We start from the raw sequence: 22,067 nt of genomic DNA, 5'->3' as shown, positions 1-22,067 counted from the left end.
GAAAAAAACTTTTTAAAAGCCTGGAAATGAAGGTTTTCATGCTGTTTAAGTGCAATTATAACTATTCAGAGTATGAAAGTATTTATATCTGCCAAATGAAAGTTACAGGTTTTCACTTTGCATGAAAGGTTAATCACGTGATTCGATAACTTGCTCGATACTTGCTCTTCTTTGCCAATTTTTACATTCTGAAAGCAATTCTTAATTTAAAATAACGCTATATTACTCACAATAAGATGAAATATAGAAGAAAAAATGTGCATTTAGACTTTTTCTGAAATGGAACTAAATTTTCTATGCAAAATATAATTGATTTGCAGCAGAGGCAGCTGTCTGTCGTTGTAAAATACAATTATATTCTTACAGCTAGTTTGTAGTTGAAAATACATTCGTAAGTAAACATAGATGTTATTAAATGTATATCGTCGGTTGATAAGTAGAGTGCTGAGAAGGACTGTTGGAACTTGAAATTGATGTTTACTGATGTTTTGTCAACCGATGCGGTGGACATCCTACGAGTTACGTGAGGAGAAACTCCAGGTTCGCCGCATTTGTTATTTTGTTCATACACCGTCGCATTGTGTTTAAAAGAAATGTGTGGATGCCAGTTGTGAATTTTGGATTAGTCTAAAGAAATGCGCTTGATTTTTCGTTTGTTTGTATTGTGAATAAGTCGTTTATAAGGTGCCGGTAATTGTCCTGATATGTTCAGTGGAGCTGTTCTGAGTTGGTATACCAACTTTTGAACGTAAGCTGTCCGTTGTCTGTAGTGAGTACTATAATTAATGCATTTTGCCGAGTCCCAATCAATGTTGTGATTTTTCATTCGGCGATGTTCAGCAATGTGGTTAGTTTTGTCTTGTTTCTTTGTTGCTCGTTTGTTTTCAGTGAGTCTAATGTTTAAGTTTCCACCAGTCCCCCAATATAGTAGGCGTGACAGTCGAAGCTGTTTGTTTTGTAAACATTGTAATTGGCTTAAGTCCGACAACAACACACTAGTGTCTTTTGATGTGAAGTCGCTGTCCTCAAGTATTCTCTATGATCACTCACTGACTTGTACGAAAACTTTCATTACAAACACAAAGGGCGTACTCTACTACCGACAGAAGACATTATTGAGCTACTGGAGCTTTGCCTTACCTGGACTTACTTCCAGTACAACGGTACATACTACGAACAGTTACACAGAACAGCAATGGCTTACCCGTTTCTGTTAGAGTTGCTGAACTTGTAATGCAGACCATATAAGAACGTACGCTCGCGACTTACCAACACGTACTACCTTTTTAGTTCTGCTAAATAGATAATAAAGTCACAACACTACACGAAGACAAGATGGATATTTTCACACTCAAATTAACAAACAGAACAGCCGCATACAATTACAGCCACAAACATACCAAAGATTACGAGGAAAAGAGAACTCTTCCTCTTCTTAACTTTGTAGTAAAACATGGCAGTCACAAATTACGAACCACAATGTACGTAAAACCAACACACAACTACCGACAAACACAACATTGATTGGGACTCGGCAAAATGCATTCTTTACGGTACTGACTACAGACAAAGGACGGCTTACGTTAGAAAGTTGGTAGACCAACTTAGAACATTACCCACTGAAGAGATCAGAAAAATTAATAATTGCTTTTAGAAAGTAAAAATTGCCAAAAAACCAAGTATCGAATAAGTTATCGAGTCACGTGATCAATCCTTCAAGCAAAGTGAAAAACCTATAACTTTCATTTGGCAAATATAAATACTTTCATAGTCTAATAGTTATAATTGCACTTACATAGCCTGAAAAACTTTCTTTCCAGGATTTTAAAACGTTTTTTCAACTCAGCTTCGTTATCACGTTGAGGATAGAAAATGCCACAATTAAAACCTCCTTTACACGAATTGAGATTATATTTGAGCTGGAAACAGCGATATTCTTAAAGCGGATCACAAGACGGTAATTTTAAGCTCTGTTTCTTGATTCTACTATAAATTTCCATCGAACGTGTTTTTTTTAAGAACGGCCTCCAGGCTATTAGGCCTAGGTCGATTTTCCCATGCGAATCGAACTTAATGCGAACACTAAATAAATTTTAAACAAGGAGTTTTGTCATTTGAATAGTTTTGGAAAAAGCTTGACTTAAACGTGATCCTTATTTATTATACGCTGTTGATACAGGCCTGTTGAAGGCGAGGGGGGTAGGGCTGATATCTTATAAAGCTTGTATTTCATGGGTTTTTTTACCTTACGCAATTTATAGTTTGCAAGCTACGTCATAGCCGCCATGTTGAATGATTTCAACAAAAGATTTTCTTTATTTACAATGCAAATTTCATCCAACATGGTGAGCATTCCATTGTTCTCGTACTCCCAGGGAGATGGTTGCAATCCACCAATTGAGTAAAACGTCATATGATAGTGTAAAGTAGAAAATGTAATAATACACGAAAAGAATTATCAAGACGATAAATGTCAAAACTACCTGTACCAAAATTTTTGTTGATAATTTGGGAAAATGAAACAGACATACAGCAGCAAGAGCCCTACCTTTCCTACCTTTCCTACTTCTGTAATTTCCTACTGATTGTAATTTTTCATTGGACGTCGTCGAATATTGAATTAAAGAAATATAATTTAGTTCCTTGTAAAACATTACAAGCCATCTTAAAAAATCCCATTCAGCCACGAATTTGACAACAACGATAGTGATACCCATAATTAGGGGGAGATCGCGTCAATCTGAAATATGTTAGAAAATATCTGTTTGGGCATTGAATATGATGCCTGTCCAGATAGTAATTTCTACCACTTCCTTCATCGCTAAATGCAGTATACCTATTATAACAAGAAGATTTAAAGCCAGAAAAAAAACAGCAGTTGTAACTATATCTCACATCTCCGTTTCTTCTTTCTAAGCGAAAGCTCGATAGAAGCCCGTTACTGCCACATGAAACTGTTTGTCTGTCCAAATAACGAGTATCACCATTGCCTGCAAAGGTGTATCCATTTCGTCTGGTAGAGTTAGAACACACTGTTTTAGTGAGCCTGCAGCATGTATAGGTATATCTGAATTGGTGGTTTTGATTTCGATTGAACCTAAATGATTGCATGACGTTACCGCTGCCTCCGCAGTTCAGGTGATGGCGATCAAGATAAAACATACTACCACCACCATCTGAATTGAAGGGTGTGTGGCGAGAAGTACATGATTCGCGACAAGACAATTCATCTTGGTTATCCCCGCACTGATAACGTCTGTAATTGCATCGGTAACTTTGAGGTATGCATTTTTTTGTGTTGGAACAGTGAAACTGTCCGCTACAGCAACCAAGGAAACAAGGCTTGCTTTTTTCATTTGATCCGATGCATGGTCTTCCTTTTCCCACCTGAACAACTTTATGTGATCTAACTCTTTTTGTAACGCCCCCGTAATCACATGCCTTGGAACATGAAGACCATTTCGACCAAGATGTCCACATACAATCGCGTTTATCGCAGCTCTTGCCGTAATAATTGGGCTTGCACTTGCACTGCCCAGTTTGATCAGCGCACTGAAACCCTGTACTAACGCTTTTTTGTGTATCATTGACTAGAATGCTAGTGAAGACAGTGCCATTTGCATAACACGAACATGCCAAGCATTCAGACTGTCTTTTCAAACAAGTCGTCTTAACATGTCCTGACAAATAATAGTTCCTTTTGCACTCATTTTTTATAACCAATGATGGATGTATATATCGTCCTCCGCGACACTGCACTGTCACTGAATGAGGAATGCTATATTTGCACGTGGAGCTGATGAATTTCGATACCTAAAGATTGTAAATCGTTCCATGGAACAAAGATAAAGTAATAAAGACGTAATATAGACAACAAAAAGAAAAATGAGATAAAAAATGACGACAAGAGGCCCCTACAGCAAAAGAGCGATAATGATACAGAAGATAAAATTTAACGGAAGTGTAGGAGAGAAATAATGGGAACAGAAACTTTAACAAGTACACAAGCAAGAATAAAAAAGTCACCTGAGCAGATGTACGTAAATCATACAGTTTTGCAAGATGCATCGATGACCTTCCCATTACATCAAGTGCCTTGGCCCACAGCATAAAGCCCATTTGTTGAAGAAGTACTAATTGTCGCCAAATATTGTCAACAGCAGCTTTATATGGCTGCAGACATGATTCATTACTGTATCTGCAACGATACAAAAGTAATCTGCTGTTAATAAGCTTTTCAATCAAGACGAAACATTAACGTGAGTTAAATCTTTAAGTTCTGTTTCATAGAGTAAATTCGTGCTGTTTTACCTGTTCATGAAGACGATCATAAGAGGTTGATGAGCTGTCAAAGGTGTTCCTCTTCTTCCAAGGAAAAGAAAATTTATGTCATACAGCCATTTTGCAACTCCATCAGGTTCAAGAACTTTCCTAGCAAATGTTCTTTGTTCTTGGGCATGCGTATATGGATAAGTTATTGCTAGCTGCTCAAAACTATGTACGTAGTATTCGATATTCCTGATCGCATCGCCGTAGAGTGTGATCAAGTTCGACCATTGAAATTTTCTCGAAAAATGGCGGCCATGTTTATCAAAAGCCTTCGTAGATGCTACTTCCAGTTGAGTGATAGCACAACGTCTTCTACCAAAGCTAATTCCGACAAATTGCCTTAGATCTTCAATGTCAAATGCAATATCCCCAAGCATTGGAATCTTGAAAGTTTTGGAAAGCATAAGATCCATCGCCTTCAGAAGTTGGACTTTTTTGTGTTGCTGACAATTATCACCTAATCAAATTCAAAAGCGCGCTTTGTTGAGTAATTTTGAAATGAAATGACTTATTATAGAAGTAGCGAATTATGGATGCAATCTATGTTTTAACAGACTAAAATCCTATCCTTCATTTATGCAAAACTGTTCATTTTTTTGCACTTGTTTCCCAGTGATTCGGTAAATGTTGTTTAGATCATGCTATAAAAAATAAGAAAAAATGCTACACAGATATAGCGTTTCGGTTTTATATAGTAATAATTCCTCCTAATTAATACTAATAGGAGACGTTCACTGACTAAATATGTTTTATTTCGACTAGTTTTCGGCATTTGAAAAGTAAACTTATGTTTTAGAAGCTAAGATGTTATAGTAAATGGTTGAAACCTGGGTATATTGCATGTTCGTTGAAAATTATGGAAAATACGATTACGTTTTTAAGACTGTTGTAACTCAGTTAATGTCGCTTTGATTTTAGAAAGCTTATGGGAGATAAATTTAAGATAAAAATTAATGTATGACAGTACTTTTAACTTGTTTTGCTTTAATTATACCGTAAAAACCCTATATGTCCTGTTCAACTATTATCACGCCTGTGAGCAGTTCTTTTTGACTGAACTCAGAGCAGAAGCGAAGGAGATTTTAGTCAGTTTCCATACTTTTTATATTTATCATTCCCTCTACCACGAGGGTATTGAGCGCTTTTCGTATGTCACAAGCCACAAGCTACGAGCAAATTTGTGGGTGAAAATTTTGATTTGGAAAATGCGAAATGTTTGAAGCATTTCCTTCAGCTAGTCTATATCAAACGTGGACATTTAAGCCCCTAATTTCATACTGAACGGTGTTTATGAAGGGAAGTTAAAGTGCAGAACGGTATCTCCAAGAGCCATCTCTTAATTAAGCTGTATTTGCTCAAGAGTAAAGCTAAATTACTGCAACCCACATTTAAAGATTTCTTAACTTTTATGCAGGTACTACAGAGCGGGAGAGGGAGGCTGGGGGCTACCAATACGGCTGGTCGATGGCCCCTCAACAAAAAAAATGAGCTCCGTGGTCCCTGTAAAAATCAACTTTATTGTAGATGAAGAAGCCCAAAACAAAATTAGACCCATGGAAAAGTTGAAGATAAGCAGGGATGTTTGAGGTTATTAATTTGAAAGAAAAACAGACAATGTAGATTTCATCACTTGTACCTGATGTGTTGTTAAATGGGGCGTCTGCCGTGCCATACAGGGAAAGACGAAATCGATAAATTGTACCTTTCAAAAAAATAAAAAATTCATTGAAAGATGAAAACTTTTTGTTCATTAAATCAGTATGGTTAACCGAAAACATCGTCTTTTTGGTCCATTTATATGAAACAAAAACTTCATTGGCCAAAGAACAGCGATGGTTTCGGTTTTATGTTGATTTAAAAATAGCCTTTAAAAACACGGGTGGTGATTGGTCAAATGCTAGAAAAAACGTGTATAACTCAATAATGCACGAGAGTTCAGTCTTGCAAGAATCTCGCATGTTGCATGGTTTGAATGTATTTAACATGCTATTAAAAGCAATAAATTTATCTTTTAAATATTGTTATTTAAAGACTATTTTATAAACGAAATAAAAATATTTACTTATTTCTATTGAATTATATAAACACTTGTGAAAGTTTGGGAGAAACTCAAAATTGCTTGGAAATACTCGCACTTCGTACTCGGGCTTGCCACGCAAGTTCTCGTTTCTCTCAAACTTTGCCGTATGTTTGTATAACTCTACAGAAACTCTAGAAATGTTTTCTATTTCTTAAATATTTAACGGCCGCAAAATGCCAGCCCTATTGCAGGCAGAAACGTTTCAAAATAACCATTAAATTTCGGAGAGCAAAATAGTTAAGTTCCTTTTTCCATATTCAAAACAACACAAAAATAGCCCCATCTTGAAATATTTCCGAAAAACAAAAATACGCGTTTGCATTGAGCAAGTACATTTGTATTGTTCTTCCTGAAAAAACCCGAACGTTAGGGAGGTTTTTTCTTCTAAAATAACCGAAACCGAAATAGATCTTCTGGAATTGCACAGCTCTTTTGAAACTTTTCGTCTTCACACAAGAAACTTTTCAATTTAAATTGCGTTTTCACAAAACTTGCTTTCTGATCATGTAATATCTTGCAACTACACAAAATGCACAATCGTACTCACATATTTTTATAACGAAAAATTACAGTTATCTAATATAAAATAAGTGCAAAAAACAAGATGACTCGATGCTAAGATAATAATTAGACTTTCCTTACCCTTGCCAAACCCAAAAAAGGGGATTTCATTTTTTAAAGAAATTTTCCAAGATCCAAACGAAGGCTCACCCCAAAAATGAAGACTTAGTGTTTTCAAGTTAGTGAACCTTCTTGCCGATGTAAGGGAATCCATCGAGCGAGCACTAATGACTTTTGACAAAGTGCCACTTGGCGATTGAATATAAGCGCTAAGGACATCGCGTTTAAAATAATCAACGTCAAACGTTGCCACAACGTGCTCGAGATGGTTTATGATCCCACTTTTGCAGTTCAATTTGTTGATTGAAACATTAAACGTCGTGGTGTGAGATCTAAAATGTAAATGTTTACAATTTACAATGTCAGGTGACCTCTTTCATCGGAAGCAACGCAAAGAAGCTGTTAATTTTCCAAGGTTTTTTGGAACAATTACATTCGACATACCAATTTATCGTGATTCAAGTAGCTACGTTTGGTTTAAAAGAAATGAAATATTTCACTTTTTATAGTGAATAAAGCAGTAAAAAGTGGTTGACAAACTTTCGTTCAATGCCGTAAGCAGTAGCTGAAAGGGATCAAATGTAAAAAAATGCGTCCTAAATTATAGAGATGATCGATCGATATCAAAAACTTACGTCAGTGACGATCGATAGATGTCAAAAACTTACGTCAGTGACGATCGATAGATGTCAAAAACTACGTCAGTGACGATCAATCGATGTCAAAAACTTACGTCAGTGACGATCAATCGATGTCAAAAACTTACGTTAGTGACGATCTATCGATATCAAAAACTTACGTCAGTGACGATCGATAGATGTCAAAAACTTACGTCAGTGGCGATCGATAGATGTCAAAAACTTACGTCAGTCGCGATCAATCGATGTCAAAATTTACGTCAGTAACGATCGATCGATGTCAAAAACTTACGTCAGTGACGATCGATAGATGTCAAAAACTTACGTCAGTGACGATCGATCGATGTCAAAAACTTACGTCAGTGACGATCGATCGATGTCAAAAACTTACGTCAGTGGCACAGAAGAAACAGTAACTTCACATTTCAATTGCGAGGGCAGTGTTTGATTGAATTTTTTGGCATTCTTTACAAATAATGAGGCATCAAGAGAACCAAATCCCACTTGGTTGCTCACTATTGATAAAAAAGAAAATGATGCAGAATTGGCATCATTATTGACAGCATATGTAAATTAATTTATTTAGATACGATATACAGCTATATATCAACATGTTTTCCTGATTACATATGTCTGACATGAGCTTTTGTACAAAATTCAAATCCCATCTTTGTCATTTATACCTAAAAATCCTGCTTTGTTCAATGTTTTCTTCACATTCCCATGAACATTGTCCATTCGGCTTGACCTCACAATCAGATGCTGAACCTCTCGCCAAGTTAACGAATTTCTGTAAAATCGACATTTAAATTATCGGTGGTAAGTTCTTCATGATTACGTTAACCATGAACAGTTTTCGTGTATAAAGGCAAGCAATGATTGTAATTTTGTCTTTCACGAAAACGTCAAAATTGCAGCGGTTCGCTTTTGAACTTTAACTTAGTTGTGAAGTGGCTGTATTATGTCATCGCTATTGAGTTACCACAAGTTACACTTTTAGGCAAACAATACCAATACCCATACAAAAATTGGCTATCAGTAAAACAAGGAATGGGAAATAAAGGAATGGAATAGAGAAATAAGAAAACCCAGAATGACAAAAGCCAGAATCTGTAAAACCTGGAATGACAAAAGCCGGAATCTGTAAAACCCGGAATGAGAAAAGCCGGAATCTGTAAAACCTGGAATGACAAAAACAGGAATCTGTAAAACCCGGAATGAGAAAAGCCGTAATCTTTAAAACCTGGTATGAGAAAAGTGCATGTGCTGAAACCTTGACTGGACTGTGGTCTATAGACTGGATTGTGGGCTATGGACTGTTGACTATTAACCATTGAGTAAGGACTACTGTCAGTCAAATAGTTTTATCAAATACCGCGGTAGTGGATCCTTGTTCATTACGAGTAAAAAGAATGAGTAAAAGTTAACTTTTTCGATTGCAAAGCGCAATGCCTTTTATGGGGATTTTGTAAACCACTTTTAAATTTTAAAATTCCACTTTTAGCAAACTAATCTATCTAGTCCTATATAAACTTCTCATCTTCCATATCAAATTAAAGGTAAATGACTGATATCCGTTAATCTAACATCTTTGTTAATCAGTTCTCAATTGGGTTTTACAGATTCCGGCTTTTCTCATTCTGGGTTTTACAGATTCCGGCTTTTCTCATTCTGGGTTTTACAGATTCCAATTTTCCTCATTCTGGGTTTTACAGATCCCAGTTTTTCTCAATCCGGGTTTTACAGATTCCAGCTTTTCTCATTCCGGGTTTTACGGATTCCGGGTTTTCCCATTCCTCCAGTTCCGTTCCCCGATTCCCCATTCCTTGTTTTACAGATAACCTACAAAAAATTGACAACTCGTTCATTTTAGACTCTCTTAACATTAAAGTAAATGGTTAGAACCCGTTAGTATCGTTACATGTTTGTAGATGTAGATCGTCCAGGTTAGTATAGTCCTGAGATGGACTGTTGTTGTTGATGTTGAGTGACGTTTCGACAACCTTAGCGGTAGTCATCTTCAGAATAAGATTTTTTCAACATTTCAACCCAATAGAGTCAATAGAGATAATACTTTGAAATTCCAACAACTATTGCACCTCGATCGACCCCTAATAATTAACAAGTCGAGTAAAGTCTTAAAAACTTATTTGTTATAAGGTATCAAAGTTACCACACCATAACTATGTTTGTTGCCCCAAATTGTCCTTTGGACAGAGATTGCATGTAAAAAAGTACATTTGAAAAAATAATAATTAACGCATGCATTGATGTAGTTGAATAAAATCAGAACAATGAAAAGCAAAGCGACCTAATCATATGGTGTAGCTTTTACACATGTATGTTTAATAACTCCACTATCGTGAACTACTTATATTGAAAGTCGTAAGGGCGGTAAATGTTGAGTGATCTAATAAAAAGATATGACATAACGTTTTAGGTACACACTTCGCTTGAAGACCAAGTGCTATTATTCCGGACACCACAGCAGCAGCGCATGAGGTTTCACCAAATTTGGTGGTGCAAGCTTTGTCGTTTGCAGCCGATGTAGTCACCTAAATAGTACAAAATAACATTCTGTTATCATATAAAACAAAATTGTCATCATACGGTATATTATATATTATTTATATTTTTCATATAGAAGATTTCCACATTGTTCATATTAATTGTGTTTATGTGTTTTAGTCATTCAAAATAAAGTTTGCAAAAGGCTTCAAAGGAAATTTCTTTAGCGTTCTATATAGCGTTCTTGCGTATGCTTTCTATCATCGTACGCGAAAGCTCAGCTATTCATACCCAATTTCCACAAACAGCAGCTGTCATGACAGCACTGCATTGTTCAGATTTAATCGACGGCATTCCATTTCTGTTAAGAGCAGCAACAGCAATCGTTTGGATATTGTTTACGAACCCGTTGAAAGCGCAGTTATCTCCGAAAACTACACCTTTTCCAGAGGAGAAGACATAGATTGAACCACGACCATTGCGTCCCTTGATCAAGCAAAAAATTACGAACGAATAAAGAACTGAAAAATTAGGCACTCTCAAAGAGGTTGCACGTACATTGTACCTCCGCCTCATAAATGACGCCAACATAATGTATGCATAATAAGTTTGCACGACCTAATTACGCATTCATTATTAGTTTATCCAACGAAATTTTAATCATTTCTTCCTTTACAGATGGGAAAAGCACTCAAAAAAATTATATATTTCAATTATATGAAACGAAAGATTCTTGGATGACAATCTTTGTTTTTTGAATAGTTTATAATTTTGTCAAGTTTCGAATTGAATTAATGATTTCAAACTCATTGCTTAAAAATGGACACGTCGATCAAATCTTTTCGACAATTTCATTTCAGAAAATTGTAAATTGAAAGTTTAATTATAATTGTTTGAGCTTAGTCAACGAAAACAGACAAGAAAGCCCAACTAATAATCATACCTTTGCTACACCATTTTGAAATGCAAGCTCGGTCAAAGGGCCTGGACCTTGGACTATGAATCCAGTATCGGGAGGACCCCAACTGTTTGAAAAAATATCGATGCCGCGACCATGAAATGGGAACATAGCTTGAGCAAGAACGGTGTCATTTGGAAAACTTGAAGAAATTACTTGAATGCCTGAAATCAAGAAAACAAAGAGCATGGAAACAATAAAATAGATGATTGAAGATGACTTTAAAAAAGTACAACGATCATCATAGTCAGATCTATCGCAAGTTTTTAAAGACCGAGATTAAGTGACTATCGAATGATTCCACAATTTTTGTTATCATTTATTTATGCTATCAAGGAGAAAGTTTTTTATGTAACGTCTCCACCTCTACTGACATAATTATAATCAATTACGACTTCCAAAAAAATAAACACAACATTTCTACTGATGATAACATGTAACACTTGCCAAAACGTTAAGAATAAACGTTTACTTTAAACAGAGTGTCAGTTGTTTTGCGTCATCAATGAACTGTTTGCATCTAACAAAGACAATGAAAGCGAACTAATAGCGAGTACCTGCAATTTTTGCATTAAAAGCAATGCCATCACCGCAGATTTTGTTTCCAACAGCACCAGCAATTATTCCAGCACAATTTGTACCAGACCTGATAAAATACAGGCACTACATAAAAGCACGGCATTTATCTTTTCTATAAAAGTTTGTAGTTCTGCATGATATGAAAATCACGCAATTGGGCAACACGATTTGGAAATACATAGTTGTCCTCAATAAGTTAAATTTGTTTATTGGAGTAATGCTAACTTCCAAATATATATTGCATTGACACTTCAACATTTTCCTTCTTTCATTAATAAAAGTAGGTATACTTCACTCGCTCTTTTACTTCTGGTCACTGCTAAACTTTCAAAACAGTTCAAGGAAAATCAACTCGCTCCTTTTAAAATATGGACAGTTTAAGTTCTTCATTTTTTAGGGTGGCATTTCACGACAGCTAACGCTTTATGCAAAATAAGAATTGATACAAAAAATTGTCGTTTTTTCAGAAAAGAATTTTATCCAAGTTGAGAAGAGTTGTTATGCATAGTTTAAGGCTCTGAATGGAATGCGAACCACTCCGCATTTAAGTGTGATAAGCTGACTAAGTAAAATTATCACAAATATGGTTTCACTAAAAATTGACAGAATTTATGTAAAACAAAAAGAAATGCTTACTTGAGTTCAAAATAAACTGCAGTTATTTTGAGGGAGAATTGTTAATTGTTTGGTGCAATCAAATATTATCAAAACGAAGGTTAATTTAGAACTGCTTGAGACTGCAATACAAGATGTTGTACTTACTCGTCAGAATTTGAAATATATTTATCATTATTTGCAAAGTCATAACTCAGCTTGGGATCCTGCGTATTGTAAGAAAAGAAAAATTAATCACGAGATGTGCTTTTTTTGGTACAACAGAATAATAAGATCAGAGAGCCTGTTTTTTTTATCACACAATACGTAAACAACATAAAACGCGTAAGTCGTCTAAAAATTAAATATACAGTGGCCAGTTGCACACGAAGTGGACCTACTGTATATTCACTATACTGTGTAACAAATTACGCGCTTGGTGCGTAACTTGTACTTGGAAGGTTCTATTCAACGATCATTGAGCTGCTTAAGTCTTCATTTTGGCTTTTATTTCAGCTACTATACATACATGAATGATGAATATACACTCAGAACAAATAAATATGTGGGCAAAAGAGAACAAGTTAAAGTTGAAACACACCAACATGTTAATAGCCCATAGAACGTAGATCATGGACAATCGGCCACAATCTTATTCCATGCATTTAGGTTAATAGGTTCGTTTTTGTAGTTCTTGTTGCCCTAATCGATAAGTCGTATGAAATTGAATGATTCCTGTACGAGTACGAATTCATTAATCTTCCACTCGTTTTGCATGTATATTATCTATAAATTTTTCTGTGTGATGGTTGTGACAGTAAACATGATACACGTCAGTCGAGTCTCGGAAGTCAAAAATAAGTGAGTTAAGCGACCAATAAATTCAAAAATGTCGTAAAATACATAACAACGGTAACTCCAAATAATGTAAGCATTTCAATTCAACGTTTCGACTTTATTTAGTCCTAATGATGGCTAAATAAAGTCAAAACGTTCAATTAAACAGCTTACAATATTTGGAATAACTTCAATATGTTCTACTTTCAAAGCGACTGGCTGACGCGAATCAGCTACCATACATGCCAACTCTCTCGCATGCGTTTGACACATTCCTCAGGATTACGTCTCGCGCTCACACGCATAATACGATGTATTTCACACATAAACAAAAAGCTAAAATTTACTGATTTAACAAAAGCATGCTTGGTTAATTCAAAATGTTTCATTCAAAGTATATTTAATAAAATTAAATTTCAACTTCCATTCCTGAAAACGAATTTTAAAAAATTTCCAAAGGATGATTGACCACTCTATGTAATGTCGCACAGGCAATCTCGCGCATGAGCAAACTTGAACCTTGGCATCTATGTCGCCAAAGCTGTTGCCTTGCGTGTGTTAGGCTTTACACAGACTGACCTACCATAAACCAATGGAATCAGTTACGTTGAAATTACATGATAACATAAATTCACTTACGTAGCTTGCAGTTAGATCTTTGTGAGTAAATCTCAATCCAGAATCAACGACAGCGATGGTTATATTCTTGCCTGTATATCCCATTTTCCAAACTCTCTTGACATTATGATCAAAAACATCGTCCTTACCCTAAGAAATAAAGTAATCCTCCAAATTGCAAAGTTAACTAATCAAAACTTGACGACACAACATGTTCTAGGTATTAAAATAGGTCAAAAGTGCAAAACATCGCAGCTCAAATAGCTAAAATATCATATTCAGAGATCAATTAGTTCATACAAACGAACCGATATGTTCACGAGTTTACTTCAATACGAAATAAAGAAACGATGATTTATTTCAAAGTATTAGTTTGCTTTAAATGTTTTTGCGACGCTTAGGTACGCAAAAGCTTGGCAACACCCAAATGTTATTCCTTGAATTTAGCAATGATATCAGATACCTTAGTTGACGCGTATAAGAGTGTTTATAATTTATAAATGGAGATTATTCTTTGAATTTAGCAATGATATCAGATACCTTAGTTGACGCGTATAAGAGTGTTTATAATTTATAAATAGAGATTATTCCTTGAATTTAGCAATGACATCTGATTCCTTAGTTGAGGTGTATAAGAGTGTTTATAATTTATAAATGGAGAAGTAAGAACATGAAGAGTTAAAAAATGATATTCGACAAACAATATAACACGATGATATTGCCTCGAACAAATTTCAGCAGGATTGACCTATTTCTTATGCAATTAGAAAGCGTAAAGTATTACCTTACATTGAAAAATCAATGATATCAGCAAAACTAGCGACAACAATGACATAAGGTTTGAAGCAAACATGCTTATGGTTTAGGTTTTTACGCTTCTCATACACAAACACTGAAGAAATGTTTAGTTTTGTTTTGTAATATGCTCTAAACAATAGATGCTAACACTGTATGCTCTCACTATGCTGAAGGAAGTTGATACTCAATGCCAATGTTGCCAGATGAATTTTAAATAAGTTCATGTCGGCATGTTCAAAAGTTCACATATTATCCACCAATGTTAAAAAATCGACAAAAATTGCATAATTTGCACCAAATGAATGAAATAAGCTAAATCAAATGTAAATTTATAATGATGCACATTGCACATTTGTACAAAACAACAAAAAAAATAACAATGAAAAACAGTTATTTAGTTCGATTCAGAATCGTCGCTTGAGCATAAAGAATGTCGGTTGTCATACGACTTATTGTCGATTTCAGTTAACTTTTCAAATGGCGGTTGCCAAGTTACTTTCTAATGTTGCCAATTACATTTCCAAATATGGAATATTCGATATGTACGGTGGCCCATAAGGGCCATCACTTAAAAAAAGTCACAACACAAGTAAATGTAATCACAACACAAGTAAAATAATCACAACGCAAGTAAAATAATCACAACGCAAGTAAATAAAGTCACAACGCAAGTAAATAAAGTCACAACGCAAGTAAATAAAATCACAACACAAGTAAAATAATCACAACGCAAGTAAATAAAGTCACAACACAATTAAATATAGTCACAACACAAGTAAATATAATCACAACGCAAGTAAAATAATCACAACGCAAGTAAATATAATCACAACACAAGTTAATAAAGTAACAACACAGATAAAATAATCATAACGCAAGTAAAATAAAAACAACGCAAGTAAATATGGTCACAACACAAGTAAATGTAGTCGAAACGCAAGAAAAATCACCGGATATAAGCCATTCTATTATATTCTATATGCCATAAACAAGATGGCTGAAAGAGATAATAACACAATATTTTCATTTGGGTTATTCAAATAGCATCATAAAAGACTTCTTATCGAACTATCACGGCATAGAAATGAGTTTAAGGACTTTAAAACGTAGATTGCAGGACTTTGGCTTGAGACGAAACTCCAATGTCAACGAAAATGACGAATTGAGAATAAGGGAAGTCATTGAAAACGAAATCTCAAATGGATCTGGTGCGTCTTTGGGCTACAGATCAATATGGCATGTTCTTCGTTTGCAATACCACATTCACGTGCCTCGTCAAGTGGTTGCACAGGTTCTTCAGGAAATCGATCCCGAAGGTGTTCAGCAAAGACGTCGAAGAAGGCTATCAAGACGCAGGTATACAAGTTTTGTTCCAAACTTTTGCTGACATGTCGATGGTGAGTGTACTTTTTCTGCACTTAGTCGACTCTCTATAGCATAAAAGCATGAAAGCATACATTTTCTGATGTGGTATTATGCAGGATATGACAAATTAAAGCCGTACGGGTTTCCTATCCACGGAGCAATAGACGGATACAGCCGCAAAATTTTATGGCTAGAAGTTGTGCGATCAAACAATAAACCCGAAGTTCCAGCCAGATTTTATTTGGGCTGTGTAAAAAACATCGAAGGCTGCCCCCTTGTTGTTAGAAGTGATTGTGGTACGGAAAATGGAGTACTTGCGGCCATGCAGTGTTATTTTCGAAAGGATGGAAATGACGTATTCGCTGGCCACAACGCCCATAAATATGGAACTTCCTCTGCTAACCAGCGAATAGAGGGCTGGTGGTCTTACTTTCGCCGAGCCAGAACAGGATGGTGGATGGACTTTTTCAAAGACATGGTTGCTTCTGGTCAGTTAGAAATAGGGAATACACTGCAAATGGAGTGTCTATGGTTTTGTTTTTCTCCTGTCCTATCATGTGAGCTAGAAGCTGTCAAAATGCAATGGAACACACATCGCATTCGTCCAACAAGAAATTACGGTACAGTAGCAGGTATTCCAGATGTTCTGTATTATCTCCCAGGGAATTTTGGTGCTGCCGAATGTAAGCGTGCAGTAGCAAATGAACGAATTCATGAAATGGAGCAACACGCAATAGGCGACGAGGAGTTTGATACATTAGAAATATACAAAGAATATTTTAATTACGTACTGGATAAAGAAGATCTTATCTGCCAGCAAATGCAGCCGATGCATTTGAATTGTATCTGAAACTTATTGAATTTGCAAGTTCTGAGAACTGAATTTTCTGCCTATTATATTGCATGGTATAGATGTTTCTTGTATTTCTATACATGATGATTGTATGTTTTCTATATTTTTTATTGCGCAGCGTACCGATGCAAGCAAAATCAGGCATCTTTCTTATTGATATAAATTCTGCACCAAAAGTCAAATTTCAATAAAGACTTGTCCCTTGAAACGTTCTTTCAAACTGGCAAATTAGAACGGAACAAACAAAAATATTTCAATGACAACATAAATATAAAAATGTTCCCAAGCTACCATTGTATGGACATTGATTCAGATACATCCAAAACCAGCGCAGTCATTAAGTGCTGATGTCATCATTTCCTCCATCTCACTAATGTTACTTATATGAACTGGAATTCTCAGCAGAAGATCGCATGTTGATGTTGTGGGGCGACATTTACAATTTTCTTTGCAATCATGTACAAACGTTACGGAAAATTTTTTTGGAAAACCCAGAACTGGAATAGTCTTACATCCCGATAACCACTTCAGAAACGCTGATATGGATACGTCTCCTGTTAAAAACGTTTTAAACATTTAAGACTGAAAAATGAATAAACAAACTAATCAAGGTATCCATTTTTTGTGTTTATACCACAACTTCAGATTAGAAAACATCACTTCAATAAATTTTACGCGTTATTTGATGCTTTCAAAAAATTCCATCGTAAATACAATAATACAATTTGGCACCCAATTTACAACATATATATTCAAACTAACCTTCAGTATCTAGGGTTTGCACATAGTCGCAAAATATCTTGTACACGTCAATCTCCTTTTCCTTGTGAATCTGCGAACTGCTGAATGTTGGAATAATTTCATTGAGGAAAGTATCAGCAGAAAGTTTAAACGAATCGTTATAAGGATCGAACAATGGCTTCCACAACTCTGGATTTTCTATCATATAATTTATAAGACCACAACTGCTGAGGCCTTCAACCAATTGCATAATTTGAGGAAGAACTGATGAAAAGTGGCCCATTACGCAAATTGACCTTTAAAAATAGAAATAAATCTTAGACTTTATAAACCAGCAGCACAAGAATAGTTTTTTTAATCTCCATTAACTTTCAAAATGTACTTACTGAGCAATTTTGGAAACAGTATGCACTGTCTCTTTATGTGGTACACCAGTGTATCCAGCCTCTGATAGCATTTCAATCATATCATCGCTGACAAGTATCTCCCTCAACATTTCATCGTCACAAGCTTGCTTTATCTTTGAAAAGGAGAAGTGTAAAGTAATCATTACTGACATCAGAGAATATAATAAAAATAGACTTGTTTCAAAATCATGCCACAGCAACGAGTAATAATCAAGCATATGGTAATCTCCATCTTGTTGCAGCATACCTTTTAACAGCTTCTTTGTACTTGGAGTCGGGCATTTCTTCTGTTGTGAGTGCCTGTTTGGTGATGTACTTGTAAACATCTGGACTTATAAAAGATGGAGCTGGTCCGCCTTGAAGTAATGACATCACCATGACCTTGCCAGCAAAACGAAAATCTCCATTCATGATGGCGACAGTTGAATTAATAGGTTTTCCATTACAGAACAGTCTTCTTTCCATATGCTCCAACATTTCTGATGAAAGAATTAACATCTAATCATATTTTTTCAATTGTCCCCATCCTATATTTAAACCAAACTTGTCAACATTGATTGATGCATGATAGACAAATTATGGGAAATAAGCTGCAAAGGGAATTGAAGTGTAGCAGAACAATATATTTATTTTAAATCAACAGGGTGCTCATATTAACCCTAGAAACATATGTCTTACAATATTAGTACCTGAAAAACTCTCTTTGGCCCCCCGTCATCAATTGCACACTCTCCAACAAACACTATCTTTACACTGTCAGTTGGTGACACTTTACCACTTGATCTATACTCAATGAAGTCACACCATATATTTTTTCTACGAACATTTAATCTTACTGCCTTTGGTGACAATGTTACAGCTTTAATATCCAATAACTTATCTTTGACATTTGTAGTGTTATCTTGGTTTATCACCACATTAGGATTTTCTTCGGGAATATTCTTTTCACTATCCGTATTTTGAGATTGAAGTGCTCCCACCCATATGTCACAACATATATCTGCATGCTCTGCTATTTCATCTATTGAAAAGTATTGTTGACATGTTGGGCACTCACATTTGAGCTCCTTGCTACGTGATACATAGTTACTTGCACTTTGGGAGTTATATATGGGAGGTGTATTCATTGGGAGATTTGTAGCAATATACAAGCTAGTTGATGGCTCACATGGACTTGAAGATGGACAAGGTGAGAGTTCAATTCCAATTGTATCATCAGTTTCTAAAAACATCTCATCAGAAAGATCTGCGATTGTCTCTGGTTCACTATCATCACAACTTCTTTTTAATTTTGAAATCTCTGTGTACATATATGCAGATTTTAGTGCAATGAAAAGTGTTAAGCGATTATAATTCTTCCCTATATCTTCCTGTATTCGCTTAACACAAACTCTTTTTCAGTTCCCGGCAAATTTGTGATTTCCTTCCCGTTTACATTCAAAAGGACGTGCTCCAACTCGCCATGGATGTTATTGTCGTGGTTAGCATGTTTTCTAACTGCTTTTTCTAAGATTTCTCTCTTTTTCGCACTTGGGAATGGCAAAACTTTTACAGGGAGAGTTTTACCCCGACATCTTTTCAAATTTCCGTCATTATCGACCTTCATGTAACCAATATTTATGCTTACTTCATGCTCCTTATCTTTTCCTTTACCAGAATTTGCTTTGAGTTTCTTGGTCTTTGGCTCGAATCTGCTGCGCCTATCGCTTTCCTTCTGGCGCTTGAAATCGTAAAAACTTAACGTTTTAGGCGGCTGGGTTGTACCAGTAAGGGTACCGCTAGCACATAATACTGAGATCCCACTAGTTATAGAATTCGACGTAGAACATGTGTTTGCAGATTCTTCAAGTTTTTCGCGCATCGGTGCGAAGGAGTTGCCACATTTATAACAGTAATCGCATTTTCCACACTTTCTATACCACAGTTTGAACAAAACATTTTTTGCTATCCATCAAGCAATATATTGAATATAATTTATAATAAGTCTGGTTTTCGTGGAACAAATTTAAACAAGCGCCATTTTGCAAAATATCACAACAATGTTTCCACTTCACAAAAAGAATTTCCAGTATTTCATATTTTACTTGCGTTGTGATTATATTTACTTGTGTTGTGATTATATTTACTTGCGTTGTGATTATTTTACTTGCGTTGTGATTATATTTACTTGTGTTGTGACTATATTTAATTGTGTTGTGACTTTATTTACTTGCGTTGTGATTATTTTACTTGTGTTGTGATTTTATTTACTTGCGTTGTGACTTTATTTACTTGCGTTGTGATTATTTTACTTGTGTTGTGATTACATTTACTTGTGTTGTGACTTTTTTTAAGTGATGGCCCTTATGGGTCACCGTACTTATGGGCCACCGTAGATATGAACTAGTCAACTTAAGTTCACAAGTTGTGTACTTGAGTACCGAAGTTGTGAACTAAAGTTGCGAAGTAGTAGCAAACGCGAAAGGTCTTTGTACCCTATAGACATTTGGCAATGAATCTGTTCAGTAAGCAAGGAAAAGCTTTACCAATAGAAGTAAGAAATGAAATACTTGAAAGGTGGTTAAATAACGAGCGTTTGACAAACATTTCGAAACAACTAAACCTACCGTATAAGACCATATCAAATATAATAGATCTATGGGTAGAAACTGGTTGCACCTCGCCAGAGCGAACGTGATGTTCGAACCACGCGTACAGATGACGTTTTGCATACACTGAATATCTAAAAATTAATAAACCATCTATTTACGCAAAAGAGATTCAGCAACACCTAGAACATAACAACGTTTGCCTTCCAGCAAACATACCTAGCAGGTCATCCATTAGTAGAATTTTGAATAAAGATCTTGGTTACACTTACAAGATAATAAGTCAAATTATTCGAGAGACAGAACGGCCGGGCGTTATGGAGAAGTTAGAAGCTTACGTAGCAAATATTTCAATGATTGATTGCAACCGAATGCATTTCTTTGATGAGTCGTCTGTAGTTGTTACGAGTGGCAACAAACGTCGAGGGCACAGTATGCAGGGTACTCCTGCATTTGAAATCCAACGATACGCTTCTAGTGCCACATTTACTGTAAATTTATTACATAATGTAAACGGCGTATCGCATATTATAACACTCTTAGAGGGCCGTCAAACGGATTAGAATTGCTAAAGCTTTTCCTTGCTTACTGAACGGATTCATTGCCAAATGTCTACAGGGTACAAAGACCTTTCGCGTTTGCTAGTACTTCGCAACTTTAGTTCACAACTTCAGCACTCAAGTACACAACTTGTCAACTCAAGTTGACAAGTTCATATCGAATATTCAATATTTGGAAATGTAGTTGGCAACATTAGAAAGTAACTTGGCAACCGCCATTTGAAAAGTTAACTGAAATCGACAATAAGCATTCGTCGAAGGAGAATATTTGACACAGCCTCCTGACTCTTTCACTCCTTGGTTCTCTTTTAGAATACCGAAGACTGACTTTGTGTGCAACCTGTTTCTTCCTTTAGTTTGATTGCATTCACAGAAGAAAAAATTCTCTCCACATCAACATTGAAGAATGAATTATGCTTTGTCTCGAGTCTCTAAACCACTGTATATTCATTGTAAGCAACCTTGTCCTTTATAACTGATAAGTTCGTAAAAAGTTTTTAATTTTTAGTAAAAGTTCATGAAATGTTCACAAAATTCTCTTTGTTCACAAAAAGTTTAAAATAAAAATGAAAAGTTCATAAATTCATGAACTTTGCTCACAATCTGAATCCGAATGTTGTAACTAGGATTTTTCGTTATCAACCAATTATTGGATTGACGTTAGCAGAGGGTTTAGTGTTTGGGTAGGGTTCATTATGCTTTGGAAAAGCAACAATCTTAATAACAATTGCGAATTATCATGCATTGCATACAATAACTTTATTGGGTTTTATAAAATAAAACCAATAAAACGCGTGCGCTGATTGGTCTATAGCCGATTTTGGTATTAAAATTTCTCTAATTTCCTTAGATTGGAGGCGTAATTTCCTCGAAATTTCCATCGGCGATTTAATTAGCAGATAATACATACCTGTTTCATGACCAGCGTGATTTTCTGTTTCGTCCGTGGTGGTAAACCCGATTTTTTAATGTAAGAATTTTATTTGTCACAAA

The 22,067-nt window shown here is 35.5% G+C and overlaps 3 protein-coding genes across 3 annotated transcripts; 1 reads left to right on the top strand and 2 right to left on the bottom strand.

Moving 5' to 3' along the window:
* Positions 1–2,414: 2,414 nt before the first annotated feature.
* Positions 2,415–14,931, bottom strand: LOC124444683. Its single transcript, XM_046995310.1, has 14 exons — positions 14,547–14,931; positions 13,784–13,912; positions 12,476–12,534; positions 11,692–11,780; positions 11,120–11,298; positions 10,468–10,662; positions 10,117–10,223; positions 8,352–8,458; positions 8,060–8,183; positions 7,052–7,362; positions 5,966–6,031; positions 4,312–4,786; positions 4,027–4,198; positions 2,415–3,813 (listed from the first exon to the last, which is right to left on the bottom strand). Exons 1-14 carry the CDS (start codon positions 14,613–14,615, stop codon positions 2,680–2,682), a joined length of 3,216 nt encoding a protein of 1,071 aa, XP_046851266.1. The 5' UTR covers positions 14,616–14,931; the 3' UTR covers positions 2,415–2,679.
* Positions 14,932–15,996: 1,065 nt separating this feature from the next.
* Positions 15,997–16,775, top strand: LOC124444569. The gene has a single exon (XM_046995184.1). It carries the CDS (start codon positions 16,026–16,028, stop codon positions 16,773–16,775), a length of 750 nt encoding a protein of 249 aa, XP_046851140.1. The 5' UTR covers positions 15,997–16,025.
* Positions 16,776–16,888: 113 nt separating this feature from the next.
* Positions 16,889–18,086, bottom strand: LOC124444052. Its single transcript, XM_046994621.1, has 3 exons — positions 17,906–18,086; positions 17,541–17,815; positions 16,889–17,332 (listed from the first exon to the last, which is right to left on the bottom strand). Exons 1-3 carry the CDS (start codon positions 18,076–18,078, stop codon positions 17,088–17,090), a joined length of 693 nt encoding a protein of 230 aa, XP_046850577.1. The 5' UTR covers positions 18,079–18,086; the 3' UTR covers positions 16,889–17,087.
* Between the last annotated feature and the right edge of the window lie 3,981 nt (positions 18,087–22,067).

This window comes from Xenia sp. Carnegie-2017, unplaced genomic scaffold (genome assembly GCF_021976095.1).
Source record: "Xenia sp. Carnegie-2017 unplaced genomic scaffold, XeniaSp_v1 HiC_scaffold_21, whole genome shotgun sequence".
NCBI lineage: Eukaryota > Metazoa > Cnidaria > Anthozoa > Malacalcyonacea > Xeniidae > Xenia > Xenia sp. Carnegie-2017.
The sequence above is the reverse complement of the archived record's forward strand: the minus strand, read 5'-3'. Positions and strand labels throughout refer to the sequence as shown.